We start from the raw sequence: 27,748 nt of genomic DNA, 5'->3' as shown, positions 1-27,748 counted from the left end.
ATAAATGAGACTAATGATAAGACATATTAGATGTTTAATTTGTTAGTGTTAAGGATCACATATCATTTTATAAAATTCTTTTTTCTTACATAAAATGATTTTTAATTAATAGCATTTTCTGGAGGTTCCAGTGCAGTCATTCTGTAAACTTAACGGCAGTTAAGAATTTCTCTGAGCTATCATTGAAGATCTCTGAGAAATGGCTTTAGAGAAGTACCCTTTAAACTTGTTCCTAGCACTATGAAGAAACCTTATTTCTTCAGATGAAATCTAGTGCAAAATCTCAACATATGAAAGACAAAAATGGAGCCAGTGTGGATCAAGCAGGGATATCCCCACCTTTCCATCTCCCTTTGGATACCCTTGAGAATCCGTGAAACTACTTAAGAAATTCTAAGAGCAGTTTGAAAATCAAAGTATTAGAGACTCACATAGCACCTTTGAATAATAACCAAAGTAAACAAAAGTTTCTAGCAGGCTAACTCTGAAATACCAGATTGTTTCAAATGCTGTCATCACCATAATTACATTTATAACATTTTTGTTTGTTTTTAATTATGACAGTGAGACCCCCCTCCTTATTTTAGGCAAATTGGAAAGTAGAGAAAATTTTAAAGATGAAAACAAAACATGTTATTGTAATTCTTAAGATTTTTTTCAGCTGCTAGATTCTCAGTACAGACACACGTCATTTTATTGCGCTTCTCTTTCTTGTGTTTCACACATACTGCGTTCTTACAAATTGAAGGTTTATGGCAACCCTAGCTCAAGCAAGTCATTTGGTGCTATTTTTCTACTTCATGTATCTGTGTCATATTTTGGTAATTCTCACAACACTTCAAATTTTTTCATTATTATTATATTAGTTATGGTGACCTGTGATCACTGATCTTTGATGTTACTGTTGAAAAGATCACGATTCGTTGAAAGCTTAGATGATAGTTGGCATGTTTTAGCAATAAAGTATTTTTAAATTAGGGTATGTACTTTGTGTTTTTAGATAGTGTTATTGCACACTTAATAGACTACAGTACAGTGGAGATATAACTTTTATATTCCCTGGGAAACCCAAACATTCCTATGTCTTCGCTTTATTGTGATATTCACTTTGTTGCAGTGGTTTGGAACTGAATCTACAGTATCTTTGAGGCGTGCCTATAGTAGGCTCACATGAGTTTCTTACACATATAGGCTCAGTGGCCAGGTACATGACATGAAAACTGGTATGGAAGCCAGGCAAGGTATTCCCCCGCTCACCACTTGTGAATTGTTTTTTTTTTTTAATATATATTTATTAATTTCAACAGTTTAAACACATTTGTAAATGTATATCAAATGTGTGAAAATTATGTCACATTTAGGATTTATATTTATTAAATTAATTTTAATGAGAAGAATACATTTGCCTTAAGTTAGAACTGTTCTGCAAAATTCAATGTTATAAATGATAGAGTTCATTGATAGTATGTATGTTTAAATAAGTGGGCAGTTTGGACTTTCATAGTAATTCATAGTGAATATAGGCTCAGAAAGCCTGACTCTGGATTGTTTCACTACTCACCCTGTACAATTTATTCCCTGTGCCCCAGGAATGACTAAGATGGCCAAGATGATTGACGAGAGGCAGCAGGAACTGACTCACCAGGAGCATCGAGTGATGTTGGTGAACTCAATGAACACTGTGAAAGAGTTGCTGCCAGTTCTCATTTCAGGTATTTTCTGTCTGTACTTTATCTTACAGAAGAAAAAAAAAAGTGTTTATATGTTCTAAACTCTGGTGTTCATTTTATTTTCTGTTTAGTTGCATGTCCTTCAGCCTAGGTAAAAATGCAGCTGGTTAGCTAAGAGCCAGGATTCACTTTCTTTAATGCTCTCCTCCTGCTCTTTGTGTGAAACTGCCCTCCTATTGCAACCTACTGTTCCCTTGAAGTTCTAACAGGCTCCTTTTCTTCTCTAGGAACTCTAGTTTTAGATGTATGGATCTTGACCCCTTTTATTTGTACTTGGGAAAAAAAATTAGGAGCTGGATTAGATCTAGAACACTATATAGTAGAGAACTGAGTCCACATCCCTTTCCTGGCTCTTCTCTATGTTGAAGAGCTGATGGTCTATACCAGCTAGGATCACCTTCCCATTGGGCAGAGCCCAGAAATGCAAACATGACGGCTGCTCTCTCAACTAGCAAAAGAAAATTGTGCTTATTAAGAGTCTAGTATGTATCAGATATTTCTAGTATGTATCACATATCTTGTTGTTTATGTAAATTTTCTTAGTCAAGTTATGTGTTAGTTGGTTTAACTCTAAGAGGGTTTCTTTATTTTCAAAACCTTTTAAGGCATGTCACTGTAACCTCCCAGCTACTGCCTTCCTGCTTTGTCATTTTTCAGGTAGTGATTAAAATAGGAGATGTGAGTATAAGAGTTCAGAAAGCCCTTATATAAACTAGAAAATAAAAAATTGTAAATAGAGTCTCATAGTCTTCTCAAAAATATGTTTTTTGAGGCCAACTGTTCCATGTGGCAGAAAGACTTTTGGGAAAAATATTTCTTTCTAATTTGGGTAACTCAATAAAATGTTGATTAATCTTTGTTTTTATAATTTTATTAGTTTATGAGAAGATATTTTCTTTTCCGATGTTTCATTACTATTTTCTTCTTTACTTGTAGGGGTTAGATAGTCCTTCCTATGTGTTAAGAGAAATCATGGAAGGTAAACTCAACACTGGGATCTTCCACTAGGATTGAGGCAGCAGCATATTTGGTTACAGTTTAACTGACTGTTTTTATCTTGTCCCATTAGGTTTGTGTTAGATGGGACCAGTGTTAGGCCTGGATGGTAACTGATTTAGAAATAGTGGATATTTTGGATCTTCGGTACATGCGTGTTAAATTAGTTCCCTGATCATGGTGTGGTGATGTTTTGTACCTTCAGTTTTCTTTACAGGGAAGGTTGCTGATAGTGGAATTTCAATAGCAGACTTGTAGTGTTTATTTTCATATTCTTTTTAAGACCTTAGAGGCCCAAAACATGTTCAAAGTGTGAAACATTTTGTGTGACTATTGTAATACAGAAAGATTACATTCCAAACTTAGTTTCTGATCTTTTGTTTATTTTTACAGCTATGAAGATTTTTGTAACAACTAAAAATTCCAAAAACCAAGGAATTGAAGAAGCTTTGAAAAATCGCAATTTTACTGTAGAAAAGATGAGTGCTGAAATTAATGAGATCATTCGTGTATTACAACTCACTTCCTGGGACGAAGATGCCTGGGCCAGCAAGGTAAGTGTTATTGGGGAAGAAATAAGCAAAATCCCCAATTCTCCCCTCTTTGGGGTGTGATTGTTTCACATTTTATCTTATAATTTCGTGCAGCCTAAGACTACTTAGATATTATGGAAGTAATTTCATCTTTATTTCATGAATTACTTGCTGCTTTTGCACTTTTCCTTTGTTTTCAGGTAGAACAAATAAATAGGTATGTGAGGTGAATGTTGGTTAAAAGCTGAGATGTGTAGCTTTTCTTTCAAACTGGAATCTCGTTTATTGAGTTGGTGGAGGAGTTCTGCTGTGGTGTATACTCCCCTGGGTAGGAGCCCTGCCTTTCACGTGGGTGGTTGTTGCTAGGTTACTAAGTAAGATACAGAATATGCCTACAGCTGAATTTTATGGAAAACTTTTCTTAATCAGCTTTTGACCCAGAGAAATCTATGAAGGAAAATGTAGGCATTTCTAAGTGTGTCTCTTTATCATTCCATTCTCCCTAAAGAAAGCTTCACTGAAATATTAGTTTTCACATTGTCTGTTAGTTTGAGGGGTCCCTTTCCCCTTGGTCTATAATTTCCTGTTGGACTCCACAAGGGCTGGTGGATTCCTCCTAGACCCCAGCAGCAGGGGTTTGAGGTGCTGCTCTGGCCTGCTTCTCCCTGTTTAGTGATTGGAAACAGAGACACTTCTCTTATAGGAGCCCAAGATGCAGGCAGTGGGGGGATCCCACTGTCTCTAGGACCCAGCTTCCCCTACCGTGTGGACCCAAATATTATCTCCGGGGCCACCCAGCAGTCTGATAGCAGACTGCAGAAGGGATTTTGTTGTATGATTTCCACTGGGTGTCCAGTAGGGCTCTGTTTGTCCTCTAGGACACCTAAAAGTTAAGGCTGAAGCTGGGCCTAAAATTACCAATTCTGTCTCTTTTGTTGCTCAGGAAGTTAAACTAAATGTGTAGGAGAAATTAGTTAGATTATCTTAACCATGGATTTGTTTTCAGAGGCATGAAATTATTGAACAAGTCCTGAGACTATATTTTAAATCCATATGGTAAAATCATATAAAGTCTTTGATATTTTACTTAATTTTGCTTTTGCATGTTTGACAACTTTCACTTCCCTGTTATGACTTCTTTATGCATCTTTTTTTGTTCTCTTGTTTGTTTTATTCTTTTTCTCACGTTTAGAAGGTAAGCTTTCTCTTGCCTTTTAGTTTCTTGCTTAAAAAGAGAAAAAGCATGTCTGTGAGGTTTTCTTGTGCTGTGTGCCATGCCTTATCCTGTGTGCCGGTGTGTAGCACTGTGCTCGATTATGCGTCAGAATGTGACTTAATATGGGACTTGGGGCTGTGCTGGGTGGACTGTTTAGCTCAAAAGGAGCTGTTTTTTGGGGGGAAGCAAGAGGAAAGACATTAATATGGGATGTCAGGCTTTCCATATTTGGTGCGCGCTTTCCTCTCTTTGGGGACTTCCCTGGTGGCTCAGTGGTAGAGGATCCCCCTGCCAGTGCAGGCGATGTGGGTTCATTCCCTGGGTCGGGAAGATCTCCTGGAGATGGAGGATCTCCTGAAGGAAATGGCAATCCACTCCAATATTCTTGCCTGGGAAATCTCACGGACAGAGGAGCCTGATGGGCCATCATCCATGGTGTCACAAAGAGTCGGACACGACTGAGCGACTAAACAGTTCCTCTCTTTGAGCAGGCTCCTGGGAACTGCTTTGACCTGGTCATTCCCACTGACTTCTTTTGAGGGGCAGATTTCCCCATGTGGGTGACCCCTAAGTTATCTGTGGATCCTGCTCTTAGCAAAGGAAACTTCCAGCTGATGCCATCTCTGTATTTGTCTCTCGTGCCAGTTTCCTTTGCAGGCTCTGGAACTTGGCTTTTGGAGATGCATCATTGAGGTTTTAAGCCATAATGATAATAGGTAGGCTAGAGAATCTCAGTGAGGCACCTGTCCTTCACAGTAATCCAAGCCTGCAGAATCAAAAGGAAAAAGTCAGGTGTACCTAAAGTTTTTCCTAACTTCAGTCCCTGGCTCACTGCATGTTCTGCTGTATGAGCTGTGAATCAGCCGTCGTTCTCTATGACCTCATGTTCCCCTAACCTAATCTCTTTCCTTATTCTCTTCCCTTTGCTTCTAGCAGATGAGAAATAGTAAAAAATGAGGATCAGGCACTGCAACCGTCATGTTTCTATTTTTAGAGGGGAAAAGTCATCCATCAATTAGAATAAGTCATTGAGCTTTACTTTGTGAAAATTTGAGAGCTGCTTCTTTAAAGACCAAAACCAAAACTGTGGTCAGTTGAGGTTTTCAGGAGGAAGATTAGGCACTTGGGGGCACATACAAGGGAAATAGACCTGGCCCCCACTGTGTCACAGTCTAATAGCCATCTCAGTTTTATGCTGATCTGGAAGGAATCAGACTGTTAGGATACTGTAAAACTATCAGAATTAAAGGAAATAAATAAAATTAGCTCAGCCAAAAGAAGCTTAAGTACAAAATGACATCCGAATGAGCAATGAATATTTATTTTTAAACTTCCTTTTGCTTTTGTTATACATTTACCTGATTCAAAAGTCAAAATGCTATAAAAAGATATATATGACATAGCTAACTCTCATCCCAATCCCCTTCCACTCTATCTCCCTTACCCCCTAAGAGTAATTGTTTTTATTAGTTGCAAGAATATTTAGAAAAAAATTTTACCCTGAAAATGGAAGTTGGTAACTAGGATTTTAGTTATTTTTCAGTTCAGTAGCATTATGTATCTTTCATTGCTCACCTGTAAGCAGTGAATTAATCAGACCCTGTGTCTGTCTGTGACCCCTGGGTTCCCATTCTGTTTAATACATGCAATATTTTTACCTCCTCTCACCCCTTACCAATAAAGAATTAACTTTGTCTTACCATACTTGTTTCATGCCTCCCCATTGGTGCAGTTTTCTCCTGGAAAGTGATGATTCCTCTAGAAAAGTGGGGGAAGAAAGTAAGTGGAAAAAATTCTTGGTAAAAGTGCGTCTTGCCAAATAAATTAAGATTTTAAAGAGGCAATGCAATAGCTATTTTATGTTTTATACCTACATTCAGATGTCAGATTTACAAATTTAAAAGTATTTTGACTTTAAACCCTTCCTTTTATTTTGAAAATAAAAATTCTCCCCCCTTAAATCAATAATCATCTTGTAATGATTTTTAAAAACTAGTTTAGCATTTTTCCTGAGAATACATCATGAGCCAAAAAAATTTAGGGATTAAACAGAATTCACATTTTACCCTTTGTAAATTTAGCAATATATATTAATTTTTTTTGGTGTTTATATTACTTGTATTTTGATGCATGTTGAGAATAAAGAGGAAATGAGAAAAATTTTAAAAACGTTCCATTACTGAGAATTTTTGAACCCTATGAGGTGTTCCTGTAACTGCACCCTGAGTCAGTTATTCAGAATTTGTCCCTGTGGTATATCTCCTCCCACTGTGGGCCTAGGTTGGTGGTGGGTAAATGTAGTGAGTGACTCAGATGTCTTTGTGCAGATTAGAGTACCAAAGAAGGAAATACTGCTTAGAACCTGTGATTCTATAACACTTTCCCTTACTGCACACCATTGGGGTTTAAGTGTTGATTTTTATTTCAATTTTGAAAAAATAAGGTTATCTATGAGCTTTTTATGAGTCTTTTAATGTGATGCAATATTAGTATTCTAGTATGCAGCTAACACAATGGATTTATCTCTTAGAGTCTGAGATAAATAGTTAATTTAAGCATTTATATATCTTACCCTCTCCGCCAACCAAAGGAGAAAAGCCCACCATGTTAAATTGACATTTCCCTTCTGATCCAAGTGATCTTTTAGTTGATACAACTGATTGTGTGCGCATAGGTGGTGCGGAATTGTAGCACTGAGAAGGTGTTCTTAGAAATGAGGAACTGATGCCTGGGAGGCTTGCCTGGAGGTTCAGGGCTAGACAACTTTCTCTCCTTGGTTAAATGTAGTTTACAGGATTTTGTGTTACTACCCAATTTAACTTTCCAAAAACATCTTTGTTTAAAATATGGATTTGGAGTTAGAAATGTGGTCAGAAATGGAATGGAGTGGGAAGGGTGGGGACAGGAGGTGTTAAAAGGAGAGTAGGTTGGGCAGTGAATGAGAGGGGGTCCTTAGTCACATATTTAAAATTTTCAAGAGCATGGGATTGCAGGAGCTCACTTTTCCTACCACACTTCCTCTTGACTGTTTGTGGGAGGAACTCAGTGGTTCTTGGTATTAATATTATTTAATGTTCTTTAGGTCTAACTCTGTATTAAATTTCAGAAGTGTTTCAGTTTCTGGAAAAGCATGGAAAACGAAGTCTTTTAGGTTGTCCTTCTGACTTTCAGTATGTGTGGCGGAGTTTCAAGGAACTGTGTTTCTTTTCATTTAAAACCTGAACTCCTAAGAGTTTTACAATAAAAGGAACCAGAGCAAGAGGGGCCAGAACCCTGCCAGCTGTCCCCAGAGCTGCACAACTATATCTGATCTTTTTTATATTCACTAAAAAAAAAAACCACAACAAAACCCAACAACAACAACAAACAGAGAATAGGTTGGTGAAGACTTTTCTCTTTCCCAAATTTGAGATATTATAGAGAAAAGTACTTAGTGAAGGTGCAGTTTTTTTCTGTTGTGTTTCATACCCAGAGGGTACTCTGGGTACTTAGACCTACATGGCAAGGTTTAACTAAAAGCTCTGTGGTACATAATGTAGTTGGCCACAGAGTTATGATTATTTTCATCCTTTCAAAATTGCTTCTTAGTCCTAGTTGAATTTGTTTATATTATATCTAGTGTTAGTATACTTCTGTTGTTGCTTATGTCAGAATTCTGTTACTTCCATAATAACACTCCCCTTCAAAAGAAATTCTTATGACATTCTTAGGACACCACAATTTATATTCCTATAGACATTTTTGCTTTTAATGTGGTTGGTCAAAAAGTTTGTTGGGGACTCGAACAAACTTCTTGGTCAGCCCAATAGATATGACATTTAAATGTACTGTGTTTAAATGATTATTTACAACTTGTCTTATTCCAGAAAGAATTTAATGTGGCCCTCCCAGTTTTAAATCTCCAAAATTGTCTAAAATTGATTCTGTTAAAATTTTTGCTAATTGAATTTCCCAGTTTAAAAATGCATCTTCATTGCATATTTGCCACTGATTCTTTTTAAGAGAAAATGATAGTAATTATAAGAAATAGTGTTAACTTCTTCATATTGTCACATCTCCTCAGGACCAAATTAGTCACATCCTTAGAGTTGGATTCTTTCCTTGAAGTGTGGTAGCCATGCTTTATTAGGGAGAGGAAAAACAGTGACTTTTGAGGATACTGAATGCTGAGCAAAACCGGTTTTTCTATGTGTTTCAAATCATTTTTGGGCAGTGGTGAGTAAAGGCAGTTATTTAGGTTAGTAAGAATTATGAATTTGATTTATAGAGCTAATTTTCTGGGCAGTGACTGTATTAACCAATCCAAAACTGGCAAAGCAAAAGATTTGCTGACTACTGTAAAAGGTTAGTGGAATCTTTGACAACTCTCTTTAGTAAAAGAAAAAAAAAATTCTTGAATTTCATCCATCAGAAAATAATGAGGTTTGAGATCAAATGGGGCTTCTAGGACTGAGCCCCTTAATTTTAAATTGAAGTTAAATGAAGCAATGAGGGAAAAAATGGCTAAAGTAGAACCTAACATGCAAGAAATGCTCAATTAAGGTTAGTTTCCTAACTAATAGCTAGAGTAGACACTGGAAAATTTCTGATCTTTGTTTCCTCTTAAATTTAGATTTTGAAATACAATAAATATCTATTGAATTTTTCACTAAATATATATGTGTATCAGAGAAATAGTTATTAAGAGGTTTTAAATTAAGTATTTTTACATGATTTCAGTTTCTCCTCTTCAGCATGTGCACTAGGTGAGAGATTGTGAATTTTTAAAAAATCTGTATCTAGAAAAAGTCCTATAACTTATATTAGACCCTGAAAGCTATCCAGCTCAGAGGTTGGGTATTGCCTGAGGCTTTCTTTAAAACGATATTAATTTGGGTCTTGCTAATTTGGAATTAAACTAAAGTTGACTTTTGAAGGCAAGGTGTTTGCTGTACAGAGTGATTAGAACAAGATGGAGGAGGAACAAATATTTGAGAATCAAAGCACTTAAATGCCACTTGTCTACTTGCACTAAATACAAATGGATTTAAAAATAGATCCTCCTACAACTCAGACTTTTATTGATAGTAGCTATCATAATTTCTTACACCTCAATAATAAAAAATATTTTATTTCCATTTTTTTCAGTAATTTAGTTCACTTCTTTTTAGTTGCTGTGGATGAGAATGTGTTTTTTAGAGCCTGAAGTAGACAAGTTTATAACAGGAGAACAGTCTGTATCTGTTTAGATGGGGAAAGAGGGAGTCTAAAGCTGCGAGTTCTATAATTTGACTGAGTACTTTGGAAAAGCTGGGGTCAGTTCTGCTGAAACTCTAAGCCTAATTATGAATGCTCCCTATACTTACTGGTGCTAGTGCTGGGTTTTGTTTGCGTTTAAAGTGGGGATGCTCTTAGTGCCCCCAAGTGGAAAACTGGTGGCACCACACTTTTAAGAACCCCAATTTACAACAGTGGAAATTGAAAAGAGGTGGGCATTTAAGACATTCCGTAGAGTTTCAGAGGGTAACTCTGTACTTTGATGGATGGACTCTGTAACAGCCAGTTCCCTGAGTGTTAATAAAAGAGAGAGAGACTGACTTTTAAGGTGTTAGAGACTTAAGAGATGGCCAGTCATTCAGTTGTGAGAATGGGTTCATACATATTTGTTATATTGTTTTCTGTATTTTTATTTGCTTAAAAAACCCTATTAAAATATGTGTATATTTTAAAAGTGATTAGTCTATTTAGACTTCTCATGCTGTATCCTGGGAGGTATTATGCTAGTCACTATGCATCCTGATTGTAAACAATAGATTGAGACCCCCTTATTCTATCTTGCCTCTTCTTCCAGGTTAGGGATGGTAAGGGAACTAAGGATGAGGAGTGGCAGAGAAAGCTAAATGTATTTCTTTCTTTTGATACATTCAGTGGTTTATTTGTGGGATTAAAACTAAATTGTTAGATTAAAATTTTCAGTTTTCTTCTAACCAGTAATTTCAGGTTCCTCGGGTTAATTAAACATAGTGAAATATCATCCAGTGTGTATATTTCAAAACAAGATGTAAGAGAAACTGTGATTTGTGGCACCACATCTTAATGAGGCTTCTCTGAAGCCAGGAAGGCTTTGGCAGGGCTGCAGTATATGAATGTTGACTAGTAGAAAGGCTGATGATGAGGCATGTGACAAAAGAGCTTTTTCTTGCTGATGATATTAAACTGCTTTGACTTGAGCAGTTTTACCAGTTTTCATAGTTTAGCAATAGGGAGACCAGAAAATAGAATTAACTGAAGATTTGCATGCAAGATGTTGCATTTTGACAGAAATAAGCGTTATGGTGTGATGAGAATATTTTTAAGGCTGTTGTAGGACTACTGTAGCTATTGTATGTTAATGGTGTAGCTTCTTCTCTGTCTTACTTTGTATCATGGTATTTCAGTTTTTGCAAAGAAAATAATTTATACTTTTCTTCAAAAGGACACTGAAGCCATGAAGAGAGCACTGGCCTCCATAGACTCCAAACTGAACCAGGCTAAAGGTTGGCTCCGTGATCCCAATGCCTCCCCAGGTAACCCTCTGGTTTTACTTTTCTGATAGATACATCAAAAAGCAGGCAGAAAGAAAATGAAAAAAAAAAAAAAAGAATTCATTTCATAATCTCATAATTCTGAGATAACTACTGCAACATTTAGGGGCATATGCCATTCTCTGATAGTTTTGATTAATTGAAGCATTTCTGGTCCTCTAAAGGATGAAGGGCATGAATTAATTACCTCTCATCACAGAGGAATAAACCAAAGTGAACTGGGCATTCTTTGCCAGATTATTGGTTCACCCTTTCCCTGAATCAGAAAGGTAATTATTTTGAATAAAAGCTCTTCTCTTCTAGTTCCCATTGGGCAGATTTCCATTTATGCCAACAGAATACTTAATTAAGTAGATGAAATGATGATGCTAATAAGAATTGGGAAGCAAAGTTGACTTGTATAAAGATAAGACCCAAATAGGTTATTGAGCTAGGCTTTATGGATTTTCTAATCTAATATTTATTCAGTTTTAGATTAATATTTGAATGAATGTATAAAGCCTAATAGAGTTTGGAGGTGTTAAGTACTATTAAATTGTTAGAGCCTACTTTCATCTCATCCATATGCTTACCACAAGCTGCTTATTATCTCCAGCTGTTTATGGTTCCAAGAATCTTTTTCAGCAGTCTCTGTGGTTGAAACCTCACCCTACGGTTTAAGGGCACTGCTTGGCTATTAACTATCAGATGTATTGCCTTCTATTCACTAGTCATTTAAAATCATCCATTCCTTCATGAATGAAATGACTTGTAAAGCATCCTCTCTAAATAATTAATAGATCTATAATGTAGATATTGAATCTCTCTCTCTCTCTTTTTTCTGGCTGCCCCTGGCTTGTGGGATCTCAGTTCCCCAGCCAGGGATTGAACGCAGGCCATGGCAGTGAAAGCCCAACATCCTAACCACTAGGCTACCAGGTTACTCCCTTGAATATCTCTTTATTTTAGGTGATGCTGGTGAACAGGCCATCAGGCAGATCTTAGATGAAGCTGGAAAAGTTGGTGAACTCTGTGCAGGCAAAGAACGCAGGGAGATCCTGGGAACCTGCAAAATGCTAGGGCAGATGACTGACCAAGTGGCTGACCTCCGAGCCAGGTAAAGTTCCTCTGCTCTCACCAGAGCACTGGTGGTAACAATTGGGATCTTGCTTCTGATGGAGTGATTCAGAAGCAAGTTCTCTTTGGCTAATAGATAATGTAGGTATTACATTCTATGTTGGAATTGGAGTGAATTTTCCCTTTGATGAACTTTTAAAATATGTAGATGCCTTGTAGTAAAGTTGAAATATAGAAATATGTTTTTTTAGTTTCTAGTCATAGGCTTATGAAAAACAAGGTATAGTGGATAGATGTCTTTTATGAAGGATGATGGAGAGAAAAAGAAACATAAATTGGAATTTAAAAAATCAGTTAAATAGATTATCCTCTGTGTTGGTCATATCTAGGCTCTGTTGAGTTTCTATTTGATTATTATTCATTTAGTTTTATAATTCTTTTATCTGTCTCTTAGCCACTTCAAGTTTTGGCTTTTAGAATCCAACTCCATTCCTCCAAACTGTGTTTAGTTTGCTGATAAGAAAACTCAGTATAATAGGTTTGTTTGGAACTCATACATATAGTTAATGAAGTTCTAAAAGATCTTCAATTTTTATGAAATTTTATACTATGGGTATTGAGAAAATTGAGGTATAGATAGAGTTTAATTTTGCTTCAAGATGGTCATGACACATCTCGAGGTAATTGGAATTACCTACAAACTAAGACCTCAGGAACACTCCTTGATGTGTTGCACACCATTACACACGGCCTCAAATGTATTAACATAATGGAATCCAGAATATAGTTATTTTTTTTCTTTGGCCATGCCATGTGGCATGTGGGATCTTCATTTCCCAATCAAGGATTGAACCTGTGTCCCCTGCATTATAGAGTCTTAACCACTGGATGACCGGGGAAGTCCTAAATACGGTTCCTAACCTGTTTTGGACCCAGGTCATTTTTATAATTTGATGAAGACTATCAATCTCTACCTAAAAAAGATGCATATAAACATGCTTATACAATATTATGTGTAATTTCCAGAAGTTCATGGATTCACTGTAGCCCTGGAAGCTCCATGGGCTTCAGGGTAAGAGTCTTTACCTTGAAGGAAAGAAGAAACTGCATAAATAAATGTGATCTCATTGAGTGCAGTGGGCCTTTTCTCCTGCTGTGAAGCAGTCTCCTCTGTCATGAGCCTGACAGAAACTTTACAGAAAGGATAAAAAGAAGTCCTGTTCCCATTCGGAGAAATGCCAATGCCTTTTTGACAAGATTCTTGGCTCTTCTAATTTCTCTCTGCTGCCTCTTTTGTCTGCAGCCTTTTCACAGTGTGGTAGACAGCTTTCAGTTGGAATTCTCAAGTACACAGTTATATGTATTTAGAGAAAGATGAATCTGAACAAGAGAATGAGGTAGTTTCTGTACAGGATCGACCATAAATCTATAAAGAGAAAAGGTTGAAGCAGTGAGGAGCCCCAGTGAATCTGCTTCACACTGGCGCCTGCAATCTCCTTTTCACAATGAAAGATTGCAAAGCTGTCTCCCTGTTATCCTTTCTTGGATATGCCTAACTTTCTAACAGTTTAGCGGCTGAAACTCAATAACAGTTTCCTCTTTAGTATTCTTTTATTCGGTCACCTAGGATTGTAAATGTATATTTTCCTCTCCATGGGACTCAATAAGCTTTTTCTTTTGAATGAAAAATTATGTAGCCTGTAAATATTTTTACTTTTTCACAGTTGGACTCTTACACAAACAAGGTTCCTCATCATGAATTGTTAGATTTGAAAGAAAAAAATAAAACATAAAAAGTATCTTTCCAAAAGTCTCAGATCCTTTGCCATAAAACGGAGGTGTCAAACATAAGTAAAACATGTGTATATATTTATATACAAATATTATTGGCAATAAATATTATTGAGTTCACTACCTCAAATATTGGTGTACATGAGAAACATAAGTTTAAAAAAGAGGTTAGATAGATGAATGATAAGTCTATAATCCATACTATCATTAAAGGAAGCAAAGATGTTTGGAGGTTATCCTAAAATCAGAAGCTTGGGTTATGATTAGCCATGCTGTTGGACCAAATGATGGAATTGTTTCTCACTATCATTGAATTTACCAGGCTGGGTGGACTAAAAAATATGAATATAAAAAGATGGCATATCTTACTTTCTTATGACTTGGGAAGTCTGTTACAAAGGGAAAATAAGTTTCCACTAACTCGCACCATTTTTTGTAGTAGCAGCATACCACTTCTGAGAAAGGAAAATAAAGAAATTAGTTATTTAGGAACTTGGCGAGAACTTGTCACTCTGTGCCCTTTCACTCAGTACTAACTGCTTTTGATACGTACAGGATGCATAGGGATGGAAGGTCGATACTTAAGATAACCATTAGGTTATGATAATGACAGTTCTGTAGTAATAATAGTTATATATGTGTATTGGTTTATTGCCAAACTGTTTTCAACTATTTCTTTTTGTGTGGCACTACTGTGTTTAATAAGCAGGGCAAGTATTGTTACCTACCCATTCTTCATTTTCTAAGTTAGAAAACTGAAGCCCAAAGAAGTTAAACATCATAAGGTTCCACAGGTAACAGGAGCCATGATTTGAACACAGATCTCCTTGGTCCTGGTGCGGTGTGCTTTCAGTAACACCATGCATGCTGCCTCCTGAAACATTTTCAATGTATATTTGCCCATAAATAAGACAACCTAATGGGCTGTTTATTTCTAAAGCATACCTACTATGGTAACAAACCCTCCATAGCAATAAGATCACAAGTGCGTTTGCCCCTCTAAAGATTAGGTTTAGTTATGTAATCACCAAGAGGAAAATTATAATTATCAAAATTTGCAGGTCTAGTCTTAAAGTGGTTATTCAGTTCCTTAAAGCTTCTGTATGATATTGTTGTTTTCTTTTTTGTTTTGTTTTGACCATGCTGCACGACATGTAGGGTCTTAATAATTCAAACAGGGATCGAACTCATGCTCATTGCAGCCGAAACTCAGAGTCTTAACCACTGAACTGCCAGAAAAGTCCCTGCTACTGGTTTTAAGATGGTTTGGATGTTTTGCTTTGTTTCTCTCTGTTTCCTTGTGTTATCCCAGATTTAGTGGAGAAAAGGAAAAAGGACAAATATGTTAGCAAAATGATATACACTATGCTTTTAGTATTATTTTGCCATTAAGATTTTGAGAGAGTACAACAGAAACACATCTGTCTGTTTGAGTAGAGGACAAGGAGCCTCACCCGTGGCCATGCAGAAAGCCCAGCAAGTGTCTCAGGGTCTGGATGTGCTCACAGCAAAAGTGGAAAATGCAGCCCGCAAGCTGGAAGCCATGACCAACTCAAAGCAGAGCATTGCAAAGAAGATCGATGCTGCTCAGGTAGCGATGGTGATTTTTCAGGAGGGGTGGGAAATAAAAGACAAAGACAAATGTTCTATAAATATCCTATATCTCCCTCCTCCCGATTTTCTGTGGTGGATAATGGGTGTTTCTAAGTGGTGACTGATTCCCAGCAGCTGTCATTGTTAACATGTTTCCTACTACCACAGGCTTAAGACTAATGTTTATCTATATTTTGAAATGGAGATCTTAATTTTGAATACTTCAGTTAGTTAAAAATAAGTGTTCTGAGTACCATTCTCCTGGTTCCTGATGGAGACTGCTGCTGCTGCTAAGTCGCTTCAGTCGTGTCCGACTCTGTGCGACCTCATAGATGGCAGCCCACCAGGCTCCCCCGTCCCTGGGATTCTCCAGGCAGTATGTTAAAACTGTTCTTCATCTCAGAATTCACAACTGTATTTGGTCATAGCAATGTTAAAGGGTTAAAAGTTTTTGATACTACTCTACTGTAAAATGATTTTCAAGTATTTCATGAAGAAAAATGTTTAAGAAACTGAAGAATTAATAAGGTATGATTAATTCAAAGATAAGATAAAACTCATGAAGATATTTTATCCTGATGAGCATAAAAAAGTCAGTTTTAACAAGATGGATTGATTTGATTTTACCTTAGCAAGAACCAATGTAAAATAATAAAGACTAGCATTATTGCTGATATGCCTTGTGATTACTTTTGAAATATTTCTGATGCCCTTGTTAAGTTGAATAAAATTGGTTCATGAGTAAATCACAGTGTGCTTCTTTTTCATTTCTGTGTGTGTAGAATTGGCTTGCAGATCCAAATGGTGGACCAGAAGGAGAAGAACAGATTCGAGGGGCTTTGGCTGAAGCTCGGAAAATAGCAGAATTATGTGATGATCCTAAAGAGAGAGATGACATTCTGCGTTCTCTTGGAGAAATATCTGCTCTGACTTCTAAATTAGGAGATCTGCGGAGACAGTATGTATTTAATCAGTTAAATGATGCTTTAACTCCTCCCTTCTCCCCCCTAAGACATATGTAGTTAAATTTTATAGGTTAAATGCACATATGATGCTCTTCTCCTGTATTCTCATTGATTCTGTGTGACATGGTAAGGGCAGATGGTTTTAAATTAATTAATTAATTTAGGATACTAAGAACACCTTTTTTGGGATCTGTTTTTTAAATTTCTTAGGACATCCTGCTACACCATATTTGTGACTTTTCTGTTTTGCAGGCATATGAGGAAAATAACTTGTGGCTAGCTGTGAAAAGATAGGGGTGTGTGTGGGGTAGGATTGAGGAGACATAAGAAAACATTTTCTTCCTTCCTAAGCAGTGTATTTTTTATGTAGCAATTATAAAAGATCCTTAAATATGATGTTCTCACCACAGCTTCTTTTGAAGATTTTTTTAAAAATCAGACAGATAAGGCCTTCTTAGCACCTACTTTGATTATATTGAAAAAAGGTGTTGCTTTCTCCTTTTGAAAGATATTTTTCTGTCTTAAGAAAGCAACTGCATCACATGCTAAAAGGACATTAAGAAAGTATACAATAGCAAGAGTTAAGAGTTGATTCGCTCTCCCGCCTCAGTCCTCTAGCCACTTCTCCAGGGATAACGATAGTCAAGTATCTTGAGAGATTTAAGATACTTGAATGCTTCAGTTCCTGTTTTTCTGTGTTTCATTTAACTTGTATGTTTCAGTTCCTGTTCTTCCATGGGAGAGTGCCTACCTTTTTCCCAAAGAGGTACTTGAGAGTTCTTTCAAATCTTACATTGGCTAAGAGAGCAATATTGGCTAAGAAAGCAAACTCCTGCCTCAGACCATGAAATAGAAATGAGCGAGAGCGGGGTGGACATACTTTAGGCGGGAGGTTGTGGTGATAGCAGCTTATGTAATAGCTAAGATTTGATTTGGTATCGAGCTCAATCAATTGGGGGTCACTGCTTTATATCCCAAATCTTAAATTATGTAGGTGGGAAAATGTATAACTAGACAATTGTAAAATACAATGGGTTTTCCAGGTAGTGCTAAAGAACCTGGCTATCCATGCATGAGACATAATAGACGTGGGTTTGATCCCTGGGTCACGAAGATGCCCTGGTGTATGGCAGGGCAACCCACTCTAGTATTCTTGCCTGGAGAATCCCAAGGAGAGAGGAGCCTGGTGGGCTACAGTCCATAGGGTCTCAAGAGTCAGACATGACTGAAATGACTGAGCACCCACACATGCAAAATACAGTATCGACAAATTTAGGCATCTGTTTATTAACATTAGCCTGTTAGTGCAGTCTGCTTACATTTTTACTAGATACAAAAATACACAGAGTAGGAAACTGTGTTCTTAGGATCTAAACACAAGCCCATATTCATAGCAAGCACTCATTAATGTTTCTTAATGAAGAGAGAGTTAATGATGACACTTAAACAGCAGACCTTCATGTTTGGTCACATGCCATCATTACTTATAATATCTATCTAATTTATGTATTTATATAAAACTTCCTGACAGGGCAGTTACCTTTTTTGTCCAGCTTTACAAAAATGGAGAAAGTATAAAAATTTAGAATCATAAAGGAGCTCTTAAGATGGTATCTAAATTAGTCATTCTGTCAGGTAGGGTAATATTTGCAGTTTTATCAGTGAGACAGGTACACTTTTCTCCTGGTTTACTTTTCTATGGCCTACTGGACTTGAGCTATAAAATGAGTCATACTCTTGAGGTGGCAGGCTAGAGGGAAGGAACAGTCAGCTAATCTATTGATGACTGAGCTCAGCTTACCAAATGGTTGAGCTTGGTTGAGCCAGAATGACCAAACTCATATTTAACTGTCTTAACTAGGAAAAACAATCAGAATTTATAGTATTAATTTCTTATTTAAGGGCCAAATAGATAAATCCCTTTCCTTTCAAGTCAAGTTAATAATAATCATTAGCAATTTATCATTTCATTAGCGTTCCTATTATCAGTTAAGTCATCTCAATGTGAAGAGTATCTTGGTGTGACAAGGTGACTATTTTTTTCTCTGCAGAGGAAAAGGAGATTCCCCAGAGGCCCGAGCATTAGCCAAACAGGTGGCCACAGCCCTACAGAACTTACAGACTAAAACAAACAGGGCTGTGGCCAACAGCAGACCTGCCAAAGCAGCTGTCCACCTTGAAGGCAAGATTGAGCAAGCGCAGCGGTGGATTGATAATCCTACTGTGGATGACCGGGGAGTTGGTAAGGCTATTAGTGGACTTAGCCCTCATTAAACTTGTTTCAGTGAAGATAAGCAAGTTGTTGCTAGAGATCCTGTGTCATCTGTGATTAGGTACAGAGGGGCTCTTTAGTCACTGGTGAGTAAGTAATTCCACAGTAGGACTCCATCTCTGAATGTAGCCAGTAGTATTTCTTTGATTTAATCAAAAGTATTAGCAAATAAATGACTTTGTTGCAGGCAAATAGAAAAGTCCTCAGGTTGCAATTGAAACTTTGAGCTAATTATTTCCAGTTTAAGTATACTTTTATTCTATTATATTTCTTTCTGTTATTACAGTCCTTAGAAAGTTGACAGTTAAATATAATTTTTAAAACTAAATAAAAGGTACTTAACTACCAACGTTATTTTCAGTTGTGAAGTCTCCTGCATCACACAATCACCTGTAGAATTGATAACCTAAAATTTTGATTTTTGAGAGATTTTAGGAATGGAACTATAAGAATTTAGGTCATATTATGATACCAAGCCTGTTGAAGCTGAAAGATATATTTAGTTTGTTTGCTGCATTCATTGGAAAAATTTAAATTATTTTAATTAATCCAGTGTTGGCTAATCAGGCAGATGTATAATTTACTCGTGGAGGAATAACTTGGTACAAATTTTCTGAATGGCAATTTGGAATTATTATATGTCAAGAGCTTTAAAAAAAGTTCATACTCATTGACTCAGCAATTTGACTTATAGGAATTTATTCTAAGAAATAATTAGAGATATTTCTAAGGAGTTACAAGAATATATATAAACAACATAAATATTTAATAAGTAAATTGTCAACAATTAGGTTCATATGATAAAATATTACATAAGTTTTAGATCATGATTTTTGAATAATATTTAATGATGTAGAAAAATGCTCATGTTAAATAAAAAGAAGCACAGAATAAAAGTTAATGTATAGTTTATCCCAGATTTATAAAAGAGAAATGTATGTATGTATATAGAGGAGCATGCAATGCATTAAAAAAACTGGAAGGAAATGTTCAAATATATTAGTCTCCGAGAGATGGGATTATGGGTGGTTTATATTTTTTTACATTTTTTATATTTCTCAAATGTTTTGTCTTTTTAGTGGGGGGGGGGGGAACACACCACTAAATGTTACTATTAAAAAAAGAAATCCTTACCAGAATGGCACAGTGATTGGCCTGTCCATATCCATGTGAGTGTCAGTGTTTTCCCTCCTGGTACAGGTCAGGCTGCCATCCGAGGGCTTGTGGCCGAAGGGCATCGTCTGGCTAATGTCATGATGGGGCCTTATCGCCAGGATCTTCTTGCACAGTGTGACCGAGTGGACCAGCTGACAGCCCAGCTGGCTGACCTGGCTGCCAGAGGGGAAGGGGAGAGCCCCCAGGCGAGAGCTCTTGCATCTCAGCTCCAAGACTCCTTAAAGGTAGAGCTCGGGAGCATGTATCATTGCATTTCTTATGCTTAACTATAATTGAAAAACTAGGGAGGGAGTGAGTTTTTAAAATACATAATTTCCTGAGTCTAGGGAAAGTGAAAAAGATGTGATCAAGAATGTAAGAAAATCCAGAGTTTATTAGGAAAAAGCTTATCAGTGTGTGATAGCAGTTAAAACTGTGTTTCCCAAGAAATACAAGAGCTCTTTCATATCTGCTCTATCACGTATCACTTACACTTGTTTAGTCAGCCAGCTTTTTTTCTTAAAATGGACTCCTTTTTTAAACTTAAATTTATTTAAAAGAAAAGTTTATAATAATTTTGAAGTCAGGAGCTTGATGAGCTAGTTATATTTTTTCTAATATTCTGTAAAAGAAACAATTATTAAAATAAAAACATTTTTCTGTATAACATCTAAAATCTTCTTAGATATCACCAGCCAGTGCATGCCATCCACTTTGAGAAACAGTGGAGGTGACTGAAACTTTTTTGAGTATAAATCTATTCTAAGACTTGGACTGGAACTTCCCTGGTGGTCCAGTGGTTAAGACTCCACACTTCCACTGCAAGGGTCATGGGTTCAATCCCTTGTCCCCCTGGTCAGAGAAGTTCCATATGCCTTATAGTGCAACTAAAAAGCAAACAAAGAAAAACCTTAGGTTGGACTAAATATGAATTATAAAAAGGAGTTTTTTTCATGACTTCTGAGAATTCTCTTCTTTAGATCCGTGTTAGAAAATGGATACATATATTGGTTATTGAGTTTTTCTTGAAATTTATTTGAAATATCATGTATCCAAAAAAAATCCATTATTGATTTCTTTCTTCTAAATATAAGAAATTACTTAGAAATTTGGCACTGTATCCACAGTATCTTACAGTTACTGAGATCATGTCAGGCCCCTCCAGCATTGGGACTGGTGAGGAATTATCTCATCTCATGGTCTTCTTTGGGCTCAACCCTGTGATTCTTAGTATGATTTCTTAGAGGCCATCAAGAAATGAAATAAGATTTCTTACTTGGGTGGAACACTCTCCAGAGCAATGTGGGTTATGTCCTTAATTGCTTAGAGGGTAAGATTCACTTCTTACACCTGTTTTATGCTAGCTCAGTGCTTTGTACACGGTTGATACTCACAGTTGATAACATTGAAAGAAACACTGAAGGAATGAATGGGAAGAGAAGACAGTGGCAGATGTGCTTTTTGGATATTTATGGAAAATTTCATTTGTAAACAATGTTTTTAAGGATCTGAAAGCCCGGATGCAGGAGGCCATGACTCAGGAGGTGTCAGATGTTTTCAGTGATACCACAACTCCCATCAAGCTGTTGGCAGTGGCAGCCACTGCTCCTCCTGATGCACCCAATAGGGAAGAGGTGGGTGTCCGAGGTCTTCCATTTCTCCTATTGGCCATCTGTGTGTGTGTGTGTGCATGTGTGAAGGTAAAATGTGACTACAGTGTACATCGGGGTGGTTGGGAACTTGGGGATGAAGAGTAGAAGAGGGAAGGAAGGCCTTGCCACTTATTTCAATCACCACGTATTTCAGCTAGGAATCTCTTTAGGACATGTCTTCACTTGCAAGTAGTGGAAGACCTGACCATCAGAGATGAAAACAATGGGTTTTATTTTTATCACATAACAAGAAACAGGGAGCTAGGTAGCCTTGGCATTGATTCAGCAGCTTGACACCTTGAAAGCTGGCATCTCTGTGATATTCATGATCTTTCCTGATAGAGATGGCTGATGCAGCCCTGGGCATTATGTTCAAGGCAGTAAGAAATGAGGAATGGGGACACCTCGGTCATAACTGCCATAACAGTCCCTCTAGTCATAACTGTCCCTGCAGTGTGTCCTTAGGACCCTTTATTCTTGACACTGAAGTCAGGACACTTCTTTTAAGTCATTTGATGTCATTCTTTTACTCAAACCCTTCAGATTACTCCTCTCTGTCCCAGAGTGAAGCCAGAGTCCTTACAATGAACAGTAAGGCCAGTGATGTGCTGGTAGACCAGCTCTCGAGGAGAAAACAAAAAACAAAAGACTGATTTGTAAAGTTTGTTGACTTTCATGATGTAAATACTCCCACGATGACTGGTTCAGTGTGAAGTCACTGTAAGCAGAATTGGAAAGAGATAGGCATTTCTGGCTCTATGAGTTTGTGTGGGTTGATAACCAGCATCTTTGTCACACCACTGCATCTGAGATGGTCCCCATCTACTTCTCTGACCTCATCTGGTACCTCTCATCCCTCTCATGCTCCTCGCTTTGCATTGACATTCTTGTATTGTATTCCTAGTATTCCTTGTTTATATGTTCTAATCTTGAAGCCCTTGCTCTTCTCTGATCCTCCCACAGATAACTGCAAATACTGTTTACTCACTTTCTTCAGCTCTCTACTGAAACATCACTTTGGGGTCACCACCTAAGAGAGCAACCCCAGCCCAAGGAATTTCCATATCTCCACATCCTGTTTCTCCTTTGTGTTTATCAACACTTGCATATTTACCTCATTTTTCTTTGTATGTTTCCCTCATGTTAGCATGAAAGCTCCATGTGGGCAGGGATTTTGTTTTGTCATTACTTTATTCCCATTTCTTGGCACAATTCTTGGCACATCATTGGCGCTGAATAAATGAAAGTAAACACTCCCAGAAATCCTCCAGGAGACTTTTGTGTATGTCTCATTGACTGGAACTCTGTTACAAGGCTACCTGACTGCAAAGGAATCTAGGAAAGCAAATATTTGGTTTTCTAGACTCTGTAGTCCTGGCAGTGAAGGAGAAGGAGTTGGGTCAGGCACCCAAGGCAGTGTAGAACAGGTGGGCAGAAGTTTGTGTTATTCTTATTTACTAATGATCCCCATTTTTGTTCTGTGGCCTTGATTCCTGGGCAGTTCACTCTCTCGGTGTCAGATGAGTAGGCAAACTCTGTTGGTAATCTCTACCTAGATACTGCTGGGTACCACAGCATGTATTGTCCTGTTTTTTTCCTATTAGAAATTTGTGAGTTGCCACTGACTCTTCCCTTCATCAATAAAGTAAGACAAGCTAATTTGATCTCACAAATATGTCTTGAATTCTAATTTCTATTCATGTTGCCACAGCTGTAATTCTGATCCTTGTCCCTTGTGTGTGACTATGCAGCTGTGACTGGTCTTTGAATCGGTCACTAAGGCACACATAAAATTAAAGGTCTGAGCCTGATATTTTCCTGCTTAAACTTTTCAGTGGTCCTTCCTTTTCACATAGGAGAAAGCCAGGGCTCTGTGATCCGGTTTCTAATACTCTCCTTACCCCTGTTTCACACAAAGCCCTGCTTCTCAGTTCATGTCCCTGCAATAAATACCTCTTTGCTTATAGTTTCCTGCCTACTCTGTCCTTTCTTTTCTCCATGTCTTTGTTCTCTCTATCTCTCTACCTAATTATCTTCCCCATCATCTCTTTTGGCTAATTTCTATTTATCCTTTATTCTAGTATCCTTTTCTTCCTGGATAGGTTATGTGCCTTTTTCCTCCCAGGTATCAATGCTTAAATTTATTATTTCAGATAGCACACAACTATTGTAGGCATCTGTTTGTGGGCCTTTTAGACCCTGCTAGGATGTGAGCTCCTTGAGATGCAGAAATAATGTCTTACTCATCTTTGTATCTTTAGCAGCCGTTCCAGAGCGTGGCACATAGTAAGTGCTCAGTAAATTTTGGTTTCATGACATGAAAAGCAAGCGAAGCAGTAGATTAAGTCAGAGGGAGTAGTGGACGTGGTCTGGGATTGAGATGGTCGACAAAGTCAGCAAAAGCCTTGTATATTCAGAGTAGGGAGACCAGACAAGGAGAGAAACAAGGATGGAGGCCAGGAGAAGAGGACCAGAAGACCAGAGATTTAGGAAGAGATTCTGAGCATTAAATGGCAAGAACCCATTAATGGCTGAATCCAAAGAAGAGGCCAGGATGGAGAAGACTTGAGTTGGGTAAACAGAGAATCCTGGCAATGAAGAGTCTGTTTTTGGGCCAAGAGACCTTTAGAGAGTGTATGCTAGGAGGCAGAACTTGACTCCAAGTACAGGCAGGTAGACCTTCTAGAGGAGGTAAAGAGGAGGGTAGATTCCTCTAGGCAGTCCTGACGTGCTCTGTGTATAAGTGTCACCGAGGACTGCTGCTGAGCGTCAGTCCTCATAATGTTCAGACAGATGACAGAGGAACTTCTGTCCCCTAAGTTCAGTTGTCCCCTTCGAGGTATGCGACTTTGAATAATATCCATGCTGAAGCAGATGTGTGACCTGAATGAACAATTCAGTAGATAGTTTTGCTTTGGGGTGATGGAAATAAGCCGTATTTCGCTTGTGTCAGGCCTGGGTGTGAGCACCAGCTATCGTTTTTCCTACGGAGGTCAGGGGCAGAACGTTTACAACATTAATGGTAATGGGATATGTGAGCTGCCCTGAGGAGGCAGGGGCTCTGGTTAGGACTCCGTGGATAGTCTTGGCCTTTAACGCATTCAGCCACCAACCTGGAGAAGGTTTTTCTGACCTCTTCAAACTGGAGGATAAGCCTTTGGGAAAGGGGGGTTAAGTCTTTGGATGCTGTGAACTTCTGTAGACCACACAGCTCTGTATGTCTCGTTTGCACTTGGTAAGCATTAGTTGAACTGAAATTCAAGGGTGTGTGTGCACTTGTCTGCATACATGTGGTGCTAATGACCAAATTTCTGAGGAGATATGGCAAGGCCAGGACTCAGTGTGTGACTGTTGTCTTATTAGCTGGGGTTTGATGTCATCTCCTGAAGTCTTTGCTCAAGCAGTTGCTGCCTCTACTTATAAAGAGAGACTTTTCCCTTAGGCTGTCTGACCTGTTTTATTGAAATAAAATTACTTAGTATCTTTGTTTTTTTCCTCAAGGTGTTTGATGAGAGGGCAGCTAACTTTGAAAACCATTCGGGAAGGCTTGGGGCCACAGCAGAGAAGGCGGCTGCTGTTGGAACTGCTAATAAATCAACAGTGGAAGGCATTCAGGCTTCAGTGAAGACAGCCCGAGAACTCACACCCCAGGTGAGTTTCACTCCCTTTTTATCATGTAAGTTCATACCATAGTGAGTAAAGGAGGTTAACTACAGAACAGTTTCTATAGATTTTTGAACACTTTATTATTATAAAATATGAAAAAACCCACGTTTACCTTTAGTGTCTATAAAATGATTTTTATATTGTTTGAATTTTTTTACAATGATATGATTAGTTTTGAAAGTAGAAGAAACTAGTAAAGTACCCCTCTCCTATGCAGAATTAAAGAAAAATTTGATAGTCTTGAGAGGTTAGTTGGCTTTGATTTTAGAGTTTACGCTTTTCTGCACATCTCTTTGATGGCATTTAAACATTTTTGGCTGTGTTTATACTTAGTTTTCTTTTTTCTTTAATTATATAACCAAGATATAGCAGACTGTGAACAGAATATTGGAAGAGTGGGAACAAAAGAAAACAAATTGGTAGGAATTAAAAGTTCTAGTACATGATAGACGTTCTTTAAAAAAATCAGTTCAATGTCATTTAGTGTGATGTTTGTGCGTTTTTTTTCTTTCAATCGAATTATAGAAAATTTATTATTTTTTCACTTATTTACTCAGCATATATTTCTTAAATGCCTGTGATACATTAGAAACTGTCCTGGCTTTACAGATTTGTGATACTAGATTTGGTAGGAGCATGTAAGCAGAGACAGGGGACATTTAGCATGTCCCTTCATTATTCAGCTTTTATCCATGTGGCATGTTAACAAGTTAGATTCTCTTGAAAAGTCATACTTGTCTAGCTTTTTAAAACATGTCTGTAAAACATGAGTGTATCTAACTTTCCTGAAAAAGTTCCATAAAACATGAAGAATAAAAATATAGAATTTCTGTATAAAACTGAGATTCCTAAAAAACAGAAACACAGCAGTAGGCTTAACACACTAACTGTAGAAAGAATCAGGATTTTGGAGACAGATCTAGACTTTAATCCTTTTCTCATATGTAAACGGAGGTAACTCTTTCCTAGTGGATTGCTTTGAAAATTCAGATATTTATATGTTATACAGCCTATAACTTATCAAATACTCAGTAAATGTTAGTTCTTTCCCCTAGAGCTTTAACTGACTAGCTAAGAGCTCTTGAGCAAGTGACTTCAATTTTCTGTGTCTTGGTTTTTGCAGCTGTGAAGCGGAGAAATTACTATCCTGTCTCTCTCACAGGCTTGTTGTGAGGATTCAGCCTGATAATGGATGTGAAAGTACTTGGTTAACTATAGACAGTTGTTTTTAGTAAATATTCATAAATCTGTTAATCAGTATCTTTTTAAATGGTGCTTTTTAAGATGGAAGGACATGGAGGGCTTAAGTATTTGTCTGTTTTGTGTATGTTTGGAAGTATCAAGGAAACACTCCTTTACTTTGTTACTTTATTAGCTGAGCTGCTTATCAGACCAAAACTAAAGTGTTTGGCCTTAAAGGAGACTCGCCGACTTTTGGCCTTATAGTGCCACCTGCAGGTGAAGAGGGGGAAGCTTCATGCAAGGCTTATATTTGAGTGGGAAGGTGCTCTTGGTGTTTCAAGGTTGTTTTGTCATTCCCAGGTGGTCTCAGCCGCTCGCATCTTACTTAGGAATCCTGGAAATCAAGCTGCTTATGAACATTTTGAGACCATGAAGAACCAGTGGATCGATAATGTTGAAAAAATGACAGGTAGAGTTGTGTGCAAAAATCTTGCTGTCTAATCCATGAGAAACAAGTTCTGAGAAACTCAAGCAGGACCGGTTATGTTACTAAGCTGTAATTGGATAAAGGGACTGTCATGTGCCTGACAGTGTACTTGGCCCTGATTAAGGCCTCTTAGCAGCGGCAGCTTCTCATTCAAGCCTTGCAACTTTGTCCAAAGAGAGACTCTTTGAGCCCCTTTGATTTTAATGCCACCCTCCCAGTGTGATGTTTATTGTTACAGCTCCTATCTTCTCTGAATAGTGTCTTTTCTCTGTCTGAGCTGGGGTTTGGTTTCAGAGGCTGAGAGGCAGTGTTTGTGGATACAGTAAGTGTCCCTGTCATTTTCAACGGGTTCACATTTCAAGGAACCACAATAGCTACCATTTAATACAACTTGTCTCAGAATTTTCTCCAACTTATCGACTACGTAGTTTGTTTTTTTTTTTTAAAAAGGAGACACCAACAACCAACAGACCTGTGTCTGTGTAGTTGAAGTGGCATCTCTGAATCTTCTTCATTCTCTGTGGAGGGAGGGATGGGAGAGGAAGAGAGGAGGGAGGTAGGCGCTTTAGCTTCCCTACACGACCTGCTGGGACAGGGGTCCATAGCAGCCAGTGATGAAAGTGAAGCTCCTTGGGCATATGAAGACAGGTAACAGAAACAAGAAACAGGCTGTTAAGGTTACCGGAATCCACCGCGTGGCTCATCTTGGGCACTACAAGCTGCCAACAAGCAACAGATGGCTTGGGAGTGAGACGGGAGGAGAAAGCATTCTTAACAGATAATGTGATGCTGATGCAGCGAAGGTTTCAGACACAATCCTGGTTTCCTCCTGATGTGAAAGCGTTACTGGGTGTCTGTGGTAGATATAAGAAGGCTGGGACCACGGTTGGT

General features: G+C 37.8%; 1 protein-coding gene across 4 annotated transcripts in view; it reads left to right on the top strand.

Moving 5' to 3' along the window:
- VCL (vinculin) overlaps positions 1-27,748 on the top strand; it is a 109,288-nt gene that overhangs the window by 67,343 nt on the left and 14,197 nt on the right. For 2 of the 4 annotated variants that reach the window (XM_040242400.1, XM_040242402.1), the window contains exons 5-15: positions 1,590-1,712; positions 3,120-3,280; positions 10,927-11,020; positions 11,987-12,134; positions 15,323-15,476; positions 16,261-16,436; positions 18,495-18,685; positions 19,916-20,115; positions 21,376-21,504; positions 25,024-25,173; positions 26,731-26,839. In XM_040242400.1, coding sequence (XP_040098334.1) covers positions 1,590-1,712; positions 3,120-3,280; positions 10,927-11,020; positions 11,987-12,134; positions 15,323-15,476; positions 16,261-16,436; positions 18,495-18,685; positions 19,916-20,115; positions 21,376-21,504; positions 25,024-25,173; positions 26,731-26,839 — 1,635 coding nt within the window. The remainder of the gene's footprint in view (positions 1-1,589; positions 1,713-3,119; positions 3,281-10,926; positions 11,021-11,986; positions 12,135-15,322; positions 15,477-16,260; positions 16,437-18,494; positions 18,686-19,915; positions 20,116-21,375; positions 21,505-25,023; positions 25,174-26,730; positions 26,840-27,748) is intronic. The other 2 variants (XM_040242401.1, XM_040242403.1) reach the window with 1 other exon arrangement.

Source organism: Oryx dammah, unplaced genomic scaffold, assembly GCF_014754425.2.
Source record: "Oryx dammah isolate SB20612 unplaced genomic scaffold, SCBI_Odam_1.1 HiC_scaffold_6, whole genome shotgun sequence".
Taxonomy (NCBI): domain Eukaryota; kingdom Metazoa; phylum Chordata; class Mammalia; order Artiodactyla; family Bovidae; genus Oryx; species Oryx dammah.
This window is presented reverse-complemented; position numbering and strand designations above follow the sequence as displayed.